Source organism: Atractosteus spatula, chromosome 28, assembly GCF_055471065.1.
Source record: "Atractosteus spatula isolate fAtrSpa1 chromosome 28, fAtrSpa1.hap1, whole genome shotgun sequence".
Taxonomy (NCBI): domain Eukaryota; kingdom Metazoa; phylum Chordata; class Actinopteri; order Semionotiformes; family Lepisosteidae; genus Atractosteus; species Atractosteus spatula.
Window position 1 is genome coordinate 2,436,284 of NC_142733.1, and position 18,213 is coordinate 2,454,496.

Sequence of the window (18,213 nt, forward strand, 5' to 3'; positions counted from 1 at the left end):
GCCCTGACAGTTCTTCTTCTGTCCTCTCCTCTCTCCCTGTGTCCTGACAGTGCCGCTGTCCTCTCCTCTCTCCCTGTGTCCTGAGAACGGCTCTGTCCTCTCCTCTCCTCCCTCCCTGTGTCCAGACAGTTCTTCCTCTGTCCTCTCCTCTCCTCTCTCCCTGTGTCCTGACAGTGCCCCTGTCCTCTCCTCTCTCCCTGTGTCCTGACAATGCCCCTGTCCTCTCCTCTCTCCCTGTGTCCTGAGAACGGCTCTGTCCTCTCCTCTCCTCTCTCCCTGTGCCCTGACAGTTCTTCCTCTGTCCTCTCCTCTCCTCCCTCCCTGTGTCCAGACAGTTCTTCCTCTGTCCTCTCCTCTCCTCTCTCCCTGTGTCCTGACAGCGGCTCTGTCCTCTCCTCTCTCCCTGTGCCCTGACAGTTCTTCCTCTGTCCTCTCCTCTCCTCTCCTCTCTCCCTGTGTCCTGACAGTGCCCCTGTCCTCTCCTCTCTCCCTGTGTCCTGACAGTGCCCCTGTCCTCTCCTCTCTCCCTGTGTCCTGAGAACGGCTCTGTCCTCTCCTCTCCTCTCTCCCTGTGCCCTGACAGTTCTTCCTCTGTCCTCTCCTCTCCTCCCTCCCTGTGTCCAGACAGTTCTTCTGTCCTCTCCTCTCTCCCTGTGTCCTGACAGTGCCCCTGTCCTCTCCTCTCCCGTGTCCTGACAGTGCCCCTGTCCTCTCCTCTCCTCTCCTCCCTCCCCGTGTCCTGAGAATGGCTCTGTCCTCTCCTCCCTCCCCGTGTCCTGAGAATGGCTCTGTCCTCTCCTCCCTCCCTGTGTCCTGACAGTGGCTCTGTCCTCTCCTCTCTCTCTGTGTCCTGACAGTTCTTCCTGTCCTCTTCTCTCTCCCTGTGTCCTGAGAACGGCTCTGTCCTCTCCTTTCTCCCTGTGTCCTGACAGTTCTTCCTCTGTCCTCTCCTCTCCCTGTGTCCTGACAGTGCCCCTGTCCTCTCCTCTCTCCCTGTGTCCTGACAGTGCCCCTGTCCTCTCCTCTCTCCCTGTGCCCTGACAGTTCTTCCTCTGTCCTCTCCTCTCCTCTCTCCCTGTGTCCTGACAGTTCTTCCTCTGTCCTCTCCTCTCTCCCTGTGCCCTGACAGTTCTTCCTCTGTCCTCTCCTCTCCTCCCTCCCTGTGTCCAGACAGTTCTTCTTCTGTCCTCTCCTCTCTCCCTGTGTCCTGACAGTGCCCCTGTCCTCTCCTCTCTCCCTGTGTCCTGACAGTGCCCCTGTCCTCTCCTCTCCTCCCTCCCTGTGTCCTGAGAATGGCTCTGTCCTCTCCTCCCTCCCTGTGTCCTGACAGTGGCTCTGTCCTCTCCTCTCTCTCTGTGTCCTGACAGTTCTTCCTGTCCTCTCCTCTCTCCCTGTGTCCTGAGAACAGCTCTGTCCTCTCCTCTCTCCCTGTGTCCTGACAGTTCTTCCTCTGTCCTCTCCTCTCCTCTCCCTGTGTCCTGACAGTTCCTCTGTCCTCTCCTCTCCCCTTGTGTGCCTGTGTCCCGGGACGATGAGTCAGACACTGGAGTTTGTCACAGCACAGGCTGCCAGTGCTGTAGGCCTCCATCGAGGGAGCTGGAGCCACAACCTAAATTTAGCTCTGATTTCAGCACGAAGCGCTGTGGTGTTACTGGACCACATCCAGGGGAGTAAACAAGTCCTCCGAGCAGACTGGGCCGAGCCCCAGCAGGTCTCAGCAGGAACCCGGCAGCCCGAGTGCTGGCCTGACCACTGTGAGCAGCTCCCATCACTCTGCCTGCAGGAGAAGGGAGTGTCTCACTGCTGTCTCATCCTGCTGTTGTGACTTGTTCTGATCCGACTTGTGGCCCAAGGCCCCCTCAGGCGCTGGTCTTGGGGAAAGACAGGCTCTTTGAGGAGAGCGAGTGGAGACGACCTGCACTGTCACAGCTCAGCCGCCCTCGTGGCCGACACTCCAGGGATGCAGTGAAGCCGGAACGAGGGATAAGGTCTGTAAGTCTGTGCTGATCATCACCAGCTCGTTCCACTGTGTTGCGAACTGTCCTGCGTCGGGATTGCAGCACTGCTGGAAAACAGTATCGGAGATGTGTCCGGCCCTGGTGACTTCAATTAATACCTTGGACCTTTGATGCCACAGGCTGGGATGAGTGAGCATTCAATAAAAACTGAAGTATCCTTGAAAAAGCAATGTACAGGTATTTAACAATACAAAATGTTTATTACCCCGATAAGCGACTCCCCTAGTTTTATAGGCTAGTTCCAACATCTAAGTCTGCCAGTGAGCAGGAGCCCGAAAGGTGACTGTGGGGTTGGGGGGCCCCTGGAGCGCCAGCGGTGAGTCGGTACACTACACGGGTCGGAGTGCTGACTCAGTGCTCTGGAGGCAGGATGGTGTTTTGTTGAGCTGGAGTCCTGTGGTAGGGGGTGAGCTGCACGGGTCACCTGCTCTCACTGTCTTCTGGGCCTCGAACACAGTAAGTGCAGTGAGGAAGGGTAACTAGTGCACAGCTGACAGTGTCTCCAGTAAGAGGGAGGGGGAGGGCAGATCACGGGTGTAGAAGTGGAGGAGGGGGGGCAGATTGCTGGTGTAAGAGTGGAGGAGGGGAGAGGAGAGGGGGGCAGATCACTGGTGTATGAGTGGAGGAGGGGAAAGGAGAGGGGGGCAGATCACTGGTGTACGAGTGGAGGAGGGGAGAGGAGAGGGGGCAGCTCACTGGTGGAGGAGTGGAGAGGGGGGAGGGCAGATCGCTGGTGTAGGAGTGGAGAGGGGGGGAGGGCAGATCGCTGGTGTAGGAGTGGAGGAGGGGTAGGGAGGACCACAGATGAGTTGCGCAGGTCCTAACAGGGCAGAGCAGAGGGCTGAGTGCTCTGAATAATAATCCTTACAGTAACATAGCGCTGTTCCGGACACTCCACTCAGAGCTCTTTACAGGTAATGGGGATCCCCTCCACACCCACCGGAATGATGCGCCAGTCTGCTCCCCCACACACCAGGTCTCAGTGGGGAGGAGAGCAGAGTGATGAAGCCAGTTCAGAGATGGGGGTTATTAGGAGGCCATGATTATTTTTAATGACCACAGAGTCAGGACTCTTAAGTCTTCCCATCTGTTGTTCTGGAATAAAAGCAGCGCATATAGTGGGGAAAAATAGGTTATACATTCTCGATTAACCACTGGAATTATTTTAAGAGCATATTATATTGAATGAAATGTGAATTGCTCTCCTCGGGCTCCACACTACACAAGCTAACACACTGCTAACGTGGTCACCACAGGATGAACTCAATAAAAAATAATAACCGACAGTTAAATTCATTGGCATTTTAACACGTAGTTGGCAACATTTTTAAACTTCTTTTCCCCTGAATGATGTATCGGTGCTGTTGAGGATCTGAGAGCTGATAACTAAACTCATGCGCGGTGCAAAGTTTGTTTTTCTGTTTTCCTGGTAATGGGAGTTAAAAACAAGCTCGGGATGACGTAGCGTGCTTCCTCCTGCCACCACAAGCCAAACCCAGCAACCACCTCTATGACGTCACAACAGCTGTCCCACGACTCACGTGTGACTGTCGAGCGGGTGTGCGGGGATTGTAGTCCTTCATTGCTATCTCGGGATCACGAAAGCTTGATCGTGCGATCGATACACCGGATAACACAAGCGCCTGACACTAATTAAGAGGACGACGCATTTGTAATAGGCATCTGCCTGCTCGGTGAGCACCAGGTATTCGGCGAATCGTGTTGGGATCCACACAAGCCTCCGATCGAACTACAGTTCCCAGAAGACCGCGCTTCCGCACTGCTGGGCTGCCTTTGTCGCGAAGCGACTTCAGCAGCAGACCGCAGCCGCTAGCCGAGCGAGGAGGGGGTTCAGACTGTGCCGGACATCCGCTTGCCTGTTTATTTTGATTTAAGTTTTCGTTTCCCCTAAAAGAGAAAAAGGGGGCTCTGTGAGCTCAGCCCGCTGCCTGTGAGTCTCAGATTGGGCGGACCAGTCGCGGACGAGTCGAGCCGAGCCGAGCCAGGCGCCTCGGACACGGGTTGGGTCTCCGAGCCTGTGCGGCCGTGCTGAGCCCGGAGTGAGAGCAGACGCGCAGGGTGTGCTGCTGCTGCTGCCGGGGCCAGAGTCCGGCCTGCTCCCGATCCCGTTGCCAGAGCGCTGCAGCCGCGGCGGCCATGGCGCAGCACGGCCCGGTGGCGAGCTCGCAGAAGGCGCTGATGCTGGAGCTGAAGAGCCTGCAGGAGGAGCCCGTCGAGGGCTTCCGCATCACGCTGGTGGACGAGGCGGACCTCTACAACTGGGAGGTCGCGATCTTCGGGCCCCCAAACACCCACTACGAAGGGGGCTACTTCAAGGTGAGGCGGCGGCGGCCGCGGTCCTGCGTGTCTCCGGCAGCTCTCCGCTCGGCCCAGCCCGGCCCGGCCCGGCCCTTGTTCGGCAGGTTCGGGCTCCCCGGCAGTGCGGTGCGCTCATTAACGATTCCTTTGTTGCCTAATTAGTGTTTTTACGCGAGTTGTCCTGGAAGCTGCGCTTGACAAAGGAACCGGCTGTCTCCGGGAGCTCTCCCTGCCGGGTCGGGCCGTCCGCCCCTCCCCCCGCCCGAGCCTCCGGGCCCCTTTGTTCTAATATGTAAACCTCCCCAGCGGCTTGAAGCCTCAGCGCCGCTGCGCTGGTATTTTTAGCTCCGTTTGAGCTCCGGGCTGAGCTGCGCTGGTGTCCCGACCCCCCCGGATGTACCCGACTGGGGGGGGACAGTGGCTCGGACACGGGCTGACCCGACCTGTCTCGCCAACCCCCCCCCCTAGTGAACCGCGGAGGTGTGGATCTCTCGCTTGGTTCGGGTTTGCCGCGTGTCCTCTTGTTTGTTTCTGAATTGTCCTGGTGCGCGGCTGACCACTGTGTCCGGAGCTGACCACTGGGAAACGCGTCGTGATATGGTTTTGCTACGTGCAGTGCTTGATAAAAACGGGGGGGGGGGGGGGGTCTGGTTTGTGCTCCTGCTCTGCAGTGTTTCGAGTTGCAGAGCCGATAATCAGGAATAAGCGTGTTACTGGACCCTCGCTGTTACTCCGCGCCACGTCCTGCCCACCTGTCCTCTGCGGGTCGGGTCCGGCGTCTCTTTGCTCGGACAGGAGCCATTTGCTCCTTTGTTGGGGAGAATTCGCGTCTTTTCTCTCCCCAGCAACAGTGTAGGAGGGGGTGCGGGGCCCGGGGAGCGCACAGCCTTGCGTGGGGGGGGGGTGTCGCTTGTCCCAGTTGGGCCTGCTTGGCTCGCTCCTGCCTGGAGTTGGGGGCGGTAGGGGAACCCCATATGCCGAGCACGATGGTTTAGACCCCTCTGAAGATGCTGTATTGTTCTGAGATCCACAAGCTAGGCCCTGATTGGAACGCAGGGCTGTTTGAAAAGGTTTGCTGAAATCCTGATCAGAAATTGGAGCGCAGGCTGAGAAGTTTAAATGAGATTCCAGACCTTCACACCAAAAACTAATAAAAAAAAAATCCACAGATCTCAGGAGAGCCCCCCTACAGCCCCAGACTCTGGAAATGTCCCTTCCTCCCCATGTGATGTCACAGGAAACCGCTGGCTGACACCAGGTCCCGGGCTGTGATGTCATCGCCTGCTCTCCTCGGGGAGGGGTGACATCCCTTCCCTCACGGCTGGAGTAGCCAATGGGCCGCGAGAGCTGGCCAGGCCGTGCTAGACTGGCCTGAGCTTGTGGTCAGTTGGTCAGTCGCGCCAGGAAGGCGGTGGACAGGCAGGAATGGCAGGCGGGGAGCTGGCTAAGTGAATGAAATGGGGGTGCAAGGGAGTGACCCACAAACCCTGCCTGGGACTAGGCTGGGCCTGCGGGGGCGGGGAGGGGAGGCTGGCGGAGCTGTGACAGATTCCGCTGGGATGTCAGGAATGCGCGGCGAGGCTGCGATTTTGGGAATCCTGTCAGCTCCCTTCCTGCCTGAGTGAAACAGGTTTCAGGAACCTCCCCGAAACAGGATCTCCAGCCCAGGGCTTGAATCCAGGAAGTGAATTCAGCGGAAGGCTGTGGCGGTCTGCTGTGGAGGCCTGCAGGGGGAGCAGCCTGCAGGAGCCCTGCTGAGGGGGTCCCAGCTGCGGTCTGAGGCCTGGGGGCTCAGCACCCCGGACTGGATCAGGGCTGTCCAGTGCCGGTTCTGGAGGGCCAGTGAAACTGTTAGTGAGCTGCTCCAGCTCTGCCTGGATCAGACATGAACCCGGGACACAAGTGGAAATGACATGGAGGAGCATTCTTTACACGGAGAGTTGTGGGAGTGTGGAGCAGGTCGGGGTTGGCCAGTTGGTTAATTTCTGGCCTCTTCGGGAGTGGGCTGGGCTGACCTCTGAGGTGAAGCCACTCTTGAGGGGCTCTGCACAGACCGAGTCATCCTGTAGAGCCCACAGCAAGCCTGCCCCAGGACTGAGCGCTCTGATCGTGGCCCCTGGGGGTCAGTGTTGGACCCCCCTTCTTGCTTCCCTCACCAGTAGTGGGCACTTAGGGGTGAGGGTCTGTCCTTCAGGATCCGCTGCTTCCCAGGTGCTGTGGACCGCTGACCTGCAGGGATGTCCCAGGGCGCAGTCGTCTGTTCTGACCTCTCTGTGTTCAGCACCTCGAGGGCCGGGTTGGCCCAGGTCACGGCCTGGGCACACAGGCACTGCCCTGGGCGCCTGGCCGCTGCCTGGACAGACTGCTCCTGCAGTGTTTAGTCACAGGCCATTTCGGCTCGGCTCAGCTCCCTCTCCACCAGGCTGGGTGGTGCTGCTGGGGGGTGGAGAGGGTAGAGGAGGTGGGGGTTCAGTGTCCTCAGGGGGGGATGTTACCCCCTGGCTTCTTAAAACCACAGCTCCCTCTCCTCTGGTCTCGGCTGTGTGTGTGTGCGGTCACTCCTCTGGTCTCTGTGTCTCGGCTGTGTGTGCGTGTGTGCGGTCACTCCTCTGGTCTCTGTGTCTCGGCTGTGTGTGTGTGCGGTCACTCCTCTGGTCTCTGTGTCTCGGCTGTGTGTGTGTGTGCGGTCACTCCTCTGGTCTCTGTGGTCACTTCTCTGCTCTGTGCCTTAGTGATGCCCTGCTGTGGCAGGAGGCCACAGACTGTAGTTTGGGCTGTTTTCGTCTTTGTGCAGAGGCGGGTCTGAGCCCTTCTGTCCCGGGGTGTGGAGGGGCAGGGCTCGGCTGGGCCAGTGACTCACGGTCCACCCCTTGTGTCGGTATGGGAGGAGCTGGTCTGAGTGTGCTGTGCCCGCGAGTGAGCCGAACCCGAGTTAATGGTGGGATTATCAAACTCCCACACTGCTCCGCGGGCCGGGAGTGTTCCCAGAGTCCCTCTGGCTCAGTCCTGGTTCTGCTCCAGCCGAGTTCAGAATCGCAGACTGATCGACTTGGCGCCTCTGTGGTTGGCGTGCCCATGCAGGGCGCCCGCGCGGGACATGTGTGTACACGTTTTCCCTTCATGAAAGTCCCAGGTTTGCAGCCAGGATCAGCCCTGTGGTGCTCCAGGCTTCACCGTGCTGCTGACACGGGTTCGAGCTGACCTGGAGGGGGGTCAGATTCCCAGCCAGTGGGGGTTTGGGGGCGCTGGGTTCCTACTGACCTTTGCTTTTTCAATCTCAGGCTCGCATCAAGTTCCCCATCGACTACCCCTACTCCCCACCTGCCTTCCGCTTCCTGACCAAGATGTGGCACCCCAACATTTATGAGGTACCATCCTTCGGGCTGCTTGGGGTGGTTGGGGGAGCTAGCTGGTTTCTTGGAAGCTAGAGGGGTTCTGGGGGTGTTGGGACACCAGGGGGTCGGTGTGTGTGACTGAATATTTGGAGTAACTATCTTCCCCCCCATCAGAACGGTGACGTCTGCATCTCCATCCTGCACCCCCCTGTGGATGACCCTCAGAGCGGGGAGCTGCCCTCCGAGCGCTGGAACCCCACACAGAACGTCAGGTAGGAGGGGTGCCCCAGCCTCGTGACTCCCTCGTTATTCACCCCGTTAACGAGCTCCTGCTGCACCCCCCTGGGTAGATGGCCAGAGACTGGATAAGATCACTTTATTGGCCATCTACAATTTCTTGAATTAGGAATTCATCTTTTCGCATACCCCAACTTGCTCTCCCTGAGACACACAGACAGGGAGAGAATCTCGGGGTCAGAGCACAGGGTCAGCCATTGTACAGCGCCCCTGGAGCAGTTGGGGTTAAGGACCTTGCTCAGGGGCCCAACGGAGTAGGATTCCTCTGCCGGCCGCAACCTTCCAGCCACAGGCGCAGATCCTGAGCCACCCACTGCCGCAGAGCTGTGGGGGGACGAGGGCTGACCGGTTCTCTCTGCGGCTGGGAGCTCGGTAGGGGGGTGAGGACTCCAGTGCTCTCCGCACGGGAGCTCGGTCATGCTGTGACCCCTGTTGCCCCTCTGTCACCACAGGACGATCCTGCTCAGCGTGATCTCGCTGCTCAACGAGCCCAACACCTTCTCGCCTGCCAACGTGGACGCCTCGGTCATGTACAGGAAGTGGCGGGACAGCAAGGGCAAGGACCGCGAGTACACCGAGATCATCAGGTGGGTCTGCGCGGGCCGGGGGGGTGGCGAGCGGGCCGGGCCGAGCCGGGGGGGGGCATGTCCCGTTACCGCGCTGTCTTGTCTCCAGGAAGCAGGTGCTGGCCACCAAGGCAGAGGCGGAGCGGGACGGCGTGAGGGTGCCCACCACGCTGGCGGAGTACTGCGTGCAGACGCGAGCGCCCGCCCCCGACGAGGGCTCCGACCTCTTCTACGACGACTACTACGACGAGGACATGGACGAGGAGGAGGAGGACTGCTGCTATGACGAAGACGACTCGGGGACGGAGGAGTCCTGACGCCCCACTGGTGCCGACCTCTCACCTCCAACCCCCCGACCCCTATGGACTAAGAACTCGCCCCCCTGCACAGCTGCCCCAGTTTTTAAAAGCTTCAGTTCTAAAGACTTCTGAACCAGTGCTTTGGGTTTTCCGGTTCTGTGTGTGTTCTGTAGTTTGAGGATCCGACTCTCGGCTCCGGTTTCCGCAGGGCTTGTGTCCCGAGCTCGGCTCGGAGTGGTCCGGGATTCTTGTTGGGAAACACTGGTGTTTCCTGATATTGACCACAGGCCCTGAGGGAGAAACCGCTCGGAAACTGGTAGTGTGTGGTGAGGAGGATTTCTCACTGCGGGCTGAGGACTCCTTGCAATATAGTTGTGGTTTATTTTTGCCTTTGTTGCCTTTTATAATCTGTAGTTTTTCCACCAGACGGCTCCAGAGGATCCCATTCCTTCATGTCCGCTCCGCTCCTCTGTGACGGGCTCTCCTGCCGCACGCTCGCTAGCTCGGGGGGTCTTAGCTCTTTGTTGGCTCAGCAGGAACAGAGTGCAGAGGGATTTGGGAATGGGACCCTCCTTTTCCTCCTCTCGTGTGGTGATGGCTCACTCATCTGTAAAATCTGAACTTGGCAATCGTAGATCAGTGTAAAGGGTATTTTTTTATTCCTGTTCTTTTTCAAGCGCCAGCCCTGTCTCTCGTCTGCTGCTCCTGTTGCGCTCTGAGTGCAGCTCGTTGAGAGGCCATGGTGAGAGAGCTCGGTGACCTGACCGGAGGTCCGAGTGGAAAGGGCAGTACAGCCTGTCCTGCGACTTCCCCTGCGTGCGCTTGGCAACAGGGCGCAGGGATGGGCTCTGGGTCTGATTTGTGTGGCTCCTGGGCAGCCTGGCGAGAGGGGCACACGTCTCAAACTGAATGTGAAGCCGTTTTGCTCTGTCTTCAGTGATCCTTTTCAAGTTTTTTTTTTTGAATGAGCGAAGAATTTTTTTTAAGGCTGTTTTAGATGCTCAGGTCTCTGGGTGATTGTGGTTTTGTCCTTTATCTTCCCTGCCTTTTCGTTTAACTTCCTGGGAAGGCAGCCGTGCCAGGACGCAGAGCGCCCTCTGCTGACGGTGCTCGGCCCTGTGCCATCTGCCTGCCGGCTGCTTTTCTCCCTTTCCAAGACTGTTTACACTTCCCGTCCATGTGCCCGTGTCGAGATTTTGGACGATCGCTTGTTTTCCCTGTTTGTATTTTTTTCTTATGTTTTGTAAATCTATTTAAAAATGGAAAATAAATCTTTATTAGAACAGCTGTCCCATTGGAACACTGTGGTGTAGTTGCGCTGGGGTCGGTGTGACAGCAGGGGGTGTATGTGTCTCCAGCGATCTGCCTGCGTGGTGTCTGGAGGCTGAGATGTGTCCATGAAGCCCTTTTGCTCTCTTCTGAACGGGGGTGCGCCAGGCCAGCTGCTGCCCCTGCAGGGTTTGTTAGCAATAGTCCAGCGGCTCTTGCCCAGTCTGAACCCCAGGTCAGGTTTCATCTGCGGCTCCCCCAGCCCAGCTCCAGTGGGCTTTCCTGTGCTGCTGCTGCACAGAGGAGGATCTTAGCCTGTTCAGCTGGTTACAGACACTGCAGTGTCCCATGGGTGACCCCTGCTGGTCAGAAGCAGTATAGCAGTAATGGAATTGCAGTCCTGCAGCTGGGAGCTGAAGGGTAGACAGTCCTGATCCTGCTGAACCCTAATCCATCACGTGTTTTAGTCTACAGCGCAGGCAGAGCCAGGAGCAGAGTTGAGAGCCCTGCAGGGACTAAACCAGTGGGCAAGGGAGAGGAGGAGGGAATTGGAAATTGATTTATCTGCACTGAGCTGGCAGCGAATCTTGGGGTGGGCTGAGTCCCTGCTCCTGTGGTCAGAACAGAGCTCAGGTCTAGGAGGAGCCAACAAGCCCTCTAATTGGCAGGGGAGATGGGGAGGAATTCTACTCGCCTGGCAGGAGAGATCCCTCGATCAAGAGGGAGGTTCCCCCAGGGCGAGGCTCGGCCATGGCACTCCGGCTGTGCTGACCCCTGCCAATTCCCTGAATGTTGGAATCTCGACTGCATGATTTCTGGTAGTGGGGGACTGTGTTCGCGCTCTCCACTGAGTTGTTGGGTCTGCAAAAAGATAAATTCCCGATCCAAGAAATTGTATATGGCCAACAAAGTGATCTTAATTGGTTAACTCATAATTGCTTCAGTGCTCTGCTGCAATGAGAAGCTGGAGACCCTGACTCCAGGAGAGGGCGGTGGGCACCTGTTAGACCCTGCCACCCCTGTGAGTTAGGGTGCCCAGTGTAGCTGCAGCCGGTGTCTGGAGGTCCCCAGGGCTCTGTAAGTGGTATGTAACCGAGAAGTCTGTGTCCAGGGTCTGGGGGGGTCAGGGGTGCGAGAGGAGAGCGTATGATGAGATCTGTACCCAGGAGTCACCCCTGGCTGCTGGGGTGGTGGTGACGGAAAGGATTTCCTGATGCTTCCCTCTCGAGGGGCAGAGCCGGTTCGGGGTTCCCTCTGGAACCCCTGGTCCTCTTGGCCAGGAGCCCTGACTCTTCGGTTTAAATGGTGAGCAAAGATCTTAGTTGGGGTGCAGTTGTACTGGGCTCCCCTGTACGGCTGGTCACCTACAGTCCTGCCTTTGTAAATGGTAATCTGGGAGAGTTGAGTTCCAGCAGGTCAAAGGTCTCTCCAGGCTTGGAACAGGTGGTGAGCTCAGTGATGTCATGAATGACCAACTGCAGCATCTGAAACTTATTTCGCCTTATTGTAACCTAATGTCACCTGATTTTCAAACCAAAACAAGGCTGGGCCTGGTCAGTGCTGGGATGGGAGACTCTAAAGAAAGTCTGGTTGCTGATGTAAGTGGTTGCTGGACCAGTAGGTGGCACCATTCCCTCTGGCCCACAATTTCCAGCAGTGACCAGGGACACTGCACTGTCCTTCAAATGAGACATTAACCCGAAGGTCCTTGGGGGTAATTAAAGAACGTGTTGCTGTTTGTGGAGTTGGGGTGTTCGCCCTGGTCTCCTGGTTACATTCCCCTCTCGCCTCAACAGTCTGAGCTGAACAACGTTCCCCCTCGTTTGCCTGGTGCAGCAGTTTCTCCCTCTTCCAGAAGTAGATCCTCTTCTCTATGAAAAGCACTTTGGTGTGAAAAGTGCTGTAAAAATGCCAGGAGTTCAGCAACGTGCATTTCTGATCTCTAGAGTACTTTATGCTCAGTGGCATTGTACCGGTTCGTAGCTTCTCCACAATCTGGGGTGAGACGCCTCTAAACTAAACCATCAAAGCCATACGGCACACACCTTAGAGCAGCCGGTTCTGTCTTCACGGTGTCATTATTCTGTGGGGGGGCCGAGTGTGGCTGTATGGCTGCTGTGCACTCTGCAAGGCAGTAGAGCAGCTGCCAGTAGGTGGCGCTAGAACACCAATTCAGACGACGGCAGCGTTTTTGGTCCCTCTCACCTATTTTATTGTTCTGATTTGATTAGTCTGACTTTTTTCATTGGTTTTCAAGTTGAGAATTTCTTATAGAATTTGTAATTACAGATAAAATCTTACATTTGGGACCTCAGCACTTTAGAGTGTGTAGTTAGTAGATGATGAACTGGGTGTAAATTCAATCAAGGCCCAGGCTCATGACACCCTGCGTCATCGGCACTTTTCCCCTTTATACCACTGGATCCGTAACGGCTTCTTGCACCACAGCGGAAAAGAAGTTGGATCTCCAGCCCCCCCCCAAAGATGGGAGGGTGCAATGAGCCTCCGAAAGCCCTGGGGTGCTGAGAGCCTCCTGCAGGTCAGTAACATTAATGTGTGTAGCACAACACCAGGCACAGAGGGGAGCAGACTCAAACCTGTGCAGCCTGGCTGTCTCCCAGGCGTGGCTCAGCAGCTGGAGCTGCTAGCGTGAGGTGCTGATGCTGTGGTGCACCAGCAATGCGGTACATGTATTCCTCTGCATTTTTAACCCCCTTCAAGATGAGCATACAGTGGCTGTAGTAACACAGGATGAAATCTGTGCAGTTGGTGATTTAACCACTAGGGGTCAGCATGTCCCTGTTGTAGCTACAGGTCTCTATGCGGCTTCCTCTGATCCTTGAGAGGCTGCAGATCGTGAACCTGCAGGGAGCTAACAGGTCATTTTCCCACTTCAGTTTGGCTTCATATCTATTCATCTCAGGGGTCTTGCCCTGCCTTGGCCCCAGAGCACTTTGGATCGCTGCCCTGCTTCGGGAGGAGCCTGCATGTGAGCGCGGCTGTCTGGACAGGGTGAACTCGAGGCTGAAAGGGATGTGGGCTGGTGGAGCTGGGATTGCGGTAGAAATGGCCCGCCTGGGCCGCAGGGACAGCGGGGACCTGCAGGGGGCGCTGGCAGGAGCGTCAGGGAAGTGGAGGGGCGAAGGGCCGACTGGCTTGCGTTCCCGCTCCGCACCAGGCGAGGAGCGGAGTGCTGCTCACGGCAGCCGCATCCGAATGTTGGGAGATTTGGTCCCTGGGGAGTTCTTGTTGCTATGGCAACTGACTTTGAAAGGAAATGGAAAGAATCGGGAGCCGACGGCTCTCAGCGCAGTGCGGAGTCAGCGGGAGCCCGGCCCGGCCGGCCTGCGGCTCTGCGGACTTGTGGGCCGGTCCAGAACGTTCCTGTGGGTGGAATCGACCCTCAAATGGGTTTTCATGGATCCTTCCTGGTCATCCCAGAACGGAGACTCCACTCTCCTCCAGGGTGAGGTCTGAGAAGCACTTCCTGTCTTTTGTTTTGCGTGAAATAAAAATAAAAACTTTAATTGAAAACCCGTTCTGCGGTTTTGTGTTCTGCTTCTGCAGCAGCTCTCTGGCAAGCAGCAGGACAGCGACGTTCTTGTAGAAAAAAGCTTTGAGCCCCTGTCTGATTTGCTAGTGTATGTCAATGACACCCAAGCTGAAGGAGGCTCTGCTCTGCTCTCTGCTCTCTGCTCTCCCCCCTGCTCTGACCCTGCTCTGACCACTGTCCTCTCTCCCCCTGCTCTGACCACTCACTCACTGTCCCCTCTCCCCCTGCTCTGACCACTGTCCTCTCTCCCCCAGCTCTGACCACTGTCCCCTCTCCCCCTGCTCTGACCACTCACTGTCCCCTCTTCAATTCAGTTTATTTTTATATAGTGCCTTTCACAACACGGTTGCGCCAAGGCGCTTAACAAAGCAAGTGACCAAGCATGTGAATACAGAACAGAAAAGACCAAAAGACAATGGAGGAGAGGAACCAAATACTCCTTAGTAAGGAGAAAAAAAAATCTCTTGGGGTCCAAGGTCAACTGGTTGCCCAAACCCTTTGGGCATGCTAACATTATACAATTAAAAAAAGGAATAAATGAATAAGGGTATTAATCCATTCATCCATCATGTCTTCTGTATGTCAGGACTCCATGCAGATCTCTATAGAGCAAAATCAGCAAAATCCTCCTAAACGATAGCTATATCCACGAGGCCCCTCTTGGTGCCCAGAACAGATGTATCTACCTGGTGGGCCAACACAGAGACACACAATGGCATGTACAGCAGCACCAGCAGCCATGGTTGCAGCAGGCTATGATGCAAGGTGTGAGTAGGCTAGGCTGAAGTAATAGGTCTTCAGTCTGGATTTGAATCCTGAGATTGACTCAGCATCCCGAATATGGGGTGGGAGACTGTTCCATACGCTAGGGGCCCTGTAACTAAAGGCTTTACTGCCAACTGTTTTCTTATTAATGTGTGGAATATGAAGAAGACCTGCGTTGTGTGATCTAAGCAGGCGACTTGGATGGTAAACATTAATAAGTTCCATTAGATAGACAGGTGCCTGACCTCTGAGAGCCTTGTAAGTAGAAGGATTTTGAAGTCCGCCCTGTACCTGACAGGAAGCCAATGAAGAGAGCTAAGTATGGGGGTTATAAGGTTGTATTTTCTGAGTGATGGGTGCTCCCTGATAGCAGGGCATTGCAGTAGTCTAACCTAGAGCATGTATTAATTTCTCTGTGTCTTGAGTGCAGACACAGACTGCTCTGACCACTGTCCTCTCTCCCCTAGCTCTGACCACTCACTGTCCCCTCTCCCCCTGCTCTGACCACTGTCCTCTCTCCCCCAGCTCTGACCACTCACTGTCCCCTCTCCTCCTGCTCTGACCACTGTCCCCTCTCCCCCTGCTCTGACCACTGGCGGGTGCAGAGCTCCTTCTCCCTTCGGGGGCAGTAAGATGGTTCTGGGTACTGGGGGTGAGGTGGAGGCCCAGGCAGCCAGTCAATAGAACTGAAGGCTTGGGTCTGAGCTGTACAAGTCGTACTTGGACGCCACCTGTTCTCTTAACGCTTTTAACTGATTTTTGAATTTAGCTAATTTGAGTCTCACTTCGCCGCAAAGTCTGCAGTCCAGCAGTGGTTCCTGTCTCAAACAGCTGCAACTCCAGGCCAGAGGGACGAGCTTCAGTTTCTCTGGACCGATTAAGTTCTTCACAAGTCTGTGTGAGCGCTGCTGGACTGAGCCCCTTCAGGTACCGGAGCGCAGAGCCGAGCGGAGTCCGGGGGGCAGGGAGTGTGCACGCCCCAGGATCGCTTTCACAAGCCAGCGGCCTCCTAACAGGCTTGCCTGAGCTCGCAGGACTGCATGTTCCCGAGCGGGCGCGGTATGGCAGGGAGCTCATTACAAATGCAAAGAGGTAAAGGAATCACTGGCGTTGTCGAACTCCAAGTAACAGCCTGTCCTTTTCTGTTTCCGATGGCTGTGCCGAGCCTTTCATCTGTGCCTGAAATAAAGGCGTGCAAGTCTCACGCCTCTGATCCGCAGATCAAAGTCGTTGTCCCGAGAGCTTCCCCTCCCCTCGTCGCCCAGGTCTGCGGAGCACTTGCATGACGAGGCGGACCTGCGACCTGTCCAGCTGCACAGCACAGCCATGCTTAGACACCTCTGTACACAGGGGCTTCTGCTGCCAAGAGAGCACACTGTTCAGGACTGTTGGACAGGCAAGAAGACAGCGGTGAGGAAATGATGTGCACGTTGCACGGTCCTATTGTCCTATTGCTAAAGATCTTGAACCTGCACAGCACTTAAACAATCCCCTACCCATTTCCCACTTCCCTTGAGAGGATCAGGGTCAGGAAGTAACTTGTGTTCAGGTGTGCTCAGATATAGCTTCTTGAATCCTGTCCGGGTCGATGAGACGGTACGAGTCAGGACAGAAAGCACAGCTCCTCCCAGAGCCCTGGTGGGAGAGACGGGGCCGCAGGTCTGAGCCCACACATCTCTCCCTCTGCTCTGTCCCAGCTTTCCTCATGTCGCCGAGAAGCAGCACAGCAGAGCTCCGGGCTGGGTGCTTTCCATCAGCAGACTGGTGACTCCTCTCCGTGCTGGAGGTGTCTTCTGTAACTGTAGCCCTCGTCATTACTGGCCCACTTCAGTGAGGCAGGGCTGCCCACTCTGGGCTCATTAACCAGACACTGTCTGCCTATTCAGTCATCAAGGGCCAGGAGCCAGCCTTCATCCCTTCCCTTCCTGAACAGGAAGCCAAAAGCCAGAGCCAGAAGTGGCTCAGTCATGTCTAAAACTCTCTTTCGGACGCGCCTGTCTTTTTCCCGCAGGTCTGCTGGCTGTGGGATGTTTGCAAAAGCGCTTTCTGTCAGTCACTTCACAACACCTTTAGATGACTGTCAAACCAGCACCTGGAGTTACCATAAGCGCTGTGGAATAAACATGCCGTTTCTCTTTTGACAAAGCTAATCGAATTTATCAACAAACTGGTGACTAGATCACCTCTATTGACCTTAAAACCACGGTGTGTGGAGATTAATTCTAACACGCTTGGGCTCTGTAGAAGCACTCCACTCAAGGACCCTGATCAGCTGTTTGAGAAGAGCTCTTCTGCTTCTCTATGCCCGAGTATCTACTTGCATCAGCTGAGCGCCCGTTTCTCCTCCAGCACTCCAGCCACTGAAGCTCAACCTCCCCAGCCTCAGCGCAAAAGAAGACCAGCTGCCCAGGCCAGATGTGAAAAGAGCAAAGAGCCGCTGAAGCCAGCATCCTGCCTGTTGCACCAGGAGGCTGCAGGTTCCTGCCTGTTGCGCTGTTGCCCTTGTTCCTGCTTGAACGTACATGAGTCTGCAGTGAGGCCAGTGGGGTGAGGATTAACGGTGGCGAAGTGTATTAGTATAAATAATAACAAATTAAATACTTCTACTCTTGAAGGGGCGGTGGAGCAGAACTGCGGGTCTTTCTCCAAGGAATTACTGCAGGGGATGGGAGACAGGCGGATGGCAAACAGGCATTCTGACCATCTTAGCTCCTCCACTCTGAATTCCCGACACTTGTGCTCAGCTTTAATGAAACGCATCTCGCTGCAGGGCTCGGCTCTGGCAGTCGGGCTGCTGATCCGCAGGCAGGGACTCTCGCGCTGCAGTCGTTTGGATTCTCTGGTCTCTGGGCAATTAGATAATTAGATTTTAATGTGTTACTAAGGCAGCGGATGACAGACTCCCCCACCCCCCTGCCGCTCCGAGTGTCGGTATCCGAGAGAGACGGAGAGGGAGACGGAGCGAGCAAGCACGCAGCCACAGCCTGCACCGGCCTGCGCCATCGCGCCCGCGGCTGCCTGGCTCTGCTCGACCACCGTCACCAGGCGGGGCCCGGGAGCAGGGCGCCTGTGCTTTAGAGTGACCGCTGCCCTGAGCCGCGATCCCCTGGTCAGGGCAGCTCTGTCCACAGTCTCGGCCCCGGTCAGCAGGGCCATGAGCCTGCTGGCCACAGAGATCTCTTGCACTCGAACAGCTTGGCTGGACGTCCTGACACACAGACCTGCCTGCTGTCCCGGTGGATTTCAGCGTCCAGTTTGTTCTCACTGTCCTGCCCAGACCTCGCTCCCCTGCTCTGCGAGCTCGACTCTCAGCGGTTAGACACGAGAGGAGCCATTCTGCCCATCCAGCTGGGCCGAACATTTGTAGGTGACTGATCCAGAATCTCACCCCGCTGCTTCCTGACAGAAACCTGGATAGCGGCTTTAACAATGTGTCCGGGCAGCTTGTTCCACGCCCCTGCAACCCTTTGGGCAAGACGCATCCCCCGTTCTCCTGTCTTTCAGTTTTGAAAGCACGTCTGGGGTTTGCGGTCAGCTGCCGATGCTGATGGCTGTGGGTCTCTGGGTGCAGGCAGTGGGGTGCTGAAGGAGGCAGAAGTGGGGTTTAACGTGTTGAACGTCAGGACACCTCAGGACTGAGGTGCGGAGGGGCTGGACTCCGAGTGGGCCAGGAGACCCTTCTGAGGGGGGCGGCCTCCAGAGCGTCACTCAGCCCCCAGAGTGACCCCCAAATCCAGGCGCTCCCACGAGCTACAGCCTCAGGACCCCTTCTTTAATCACAGTTAATCAGAG

At 56.4% G+C, this 18,213-nt stretch overlaps 1 protein-coding gene and 1 non-coding gene across 2 annotated transcripts; both read left to right on the plus strand.

Moving 5' to 3' along the window:
- The first annotated feature begins 3,800 nt into the window (after nt 1-3,800).
- LOC148813708 (ubiquitin-conjugating enzyme E2 R1) lies at nt 3,801-10,123 on the plus strand. Its single transcript, XM_088907446.1, has 5 exons — nt 3,801-4,355; nt 7,619-7,705; nt 7,847-7,944; nt 8,422-8,556; nt 8,645-10,123. Exons 1-5 carry the CDS (start codon nt 4,176-4,178, stop codon nt 8,850-8,852), a joined length of 708 nt encoding a protein of 235 aa, XP_088763572.1. The 5' UTR covers nt 3,801-4,175; the 3' UTR covers nt 8,853-10,123.
- Nucleotides 10,124-10,789: 666 nt separating this feature from the next.
- Nucleotides 10,790-10,953, plus strand: LOC148813709 (U1 spliceosomal RNA). The gene has a single exon (XR_016086189.1). It is a non-coding gene; the product is annotated as a U1 spliceosomal RNA (small nuclear RNA).
- The last annotated feature ends 7,260 nt before the right edge of the window (nt 10,954-18,213 follow it).

Excerpts from the sequence above, each read along its gene's own strand:
- LOC148813708 (XM_088907446.1), top strand. The coding sequence starts at position 4,176 with ATGGCGCAGCACGGCCCGGTGGCGAGCTCGCAGAAGGCGCTGATGCTG. Across the intron at positions 4,356-7,618 it reads ACGAAGGGGGCTACTTCAAG|GCTCGCATCAAGTTCCCCAT; the intron begins GTGAGGCGGCGG and ends TTTCAATCTCAG. Across the intron at positions 8,557-8,644 it reads GAGTACACCGAGATCATCAG|GAAGCAGGTGCTGGCCACCA; the intron begins GTGGGTCTGCGC and ends TCTTGTCTCCAG.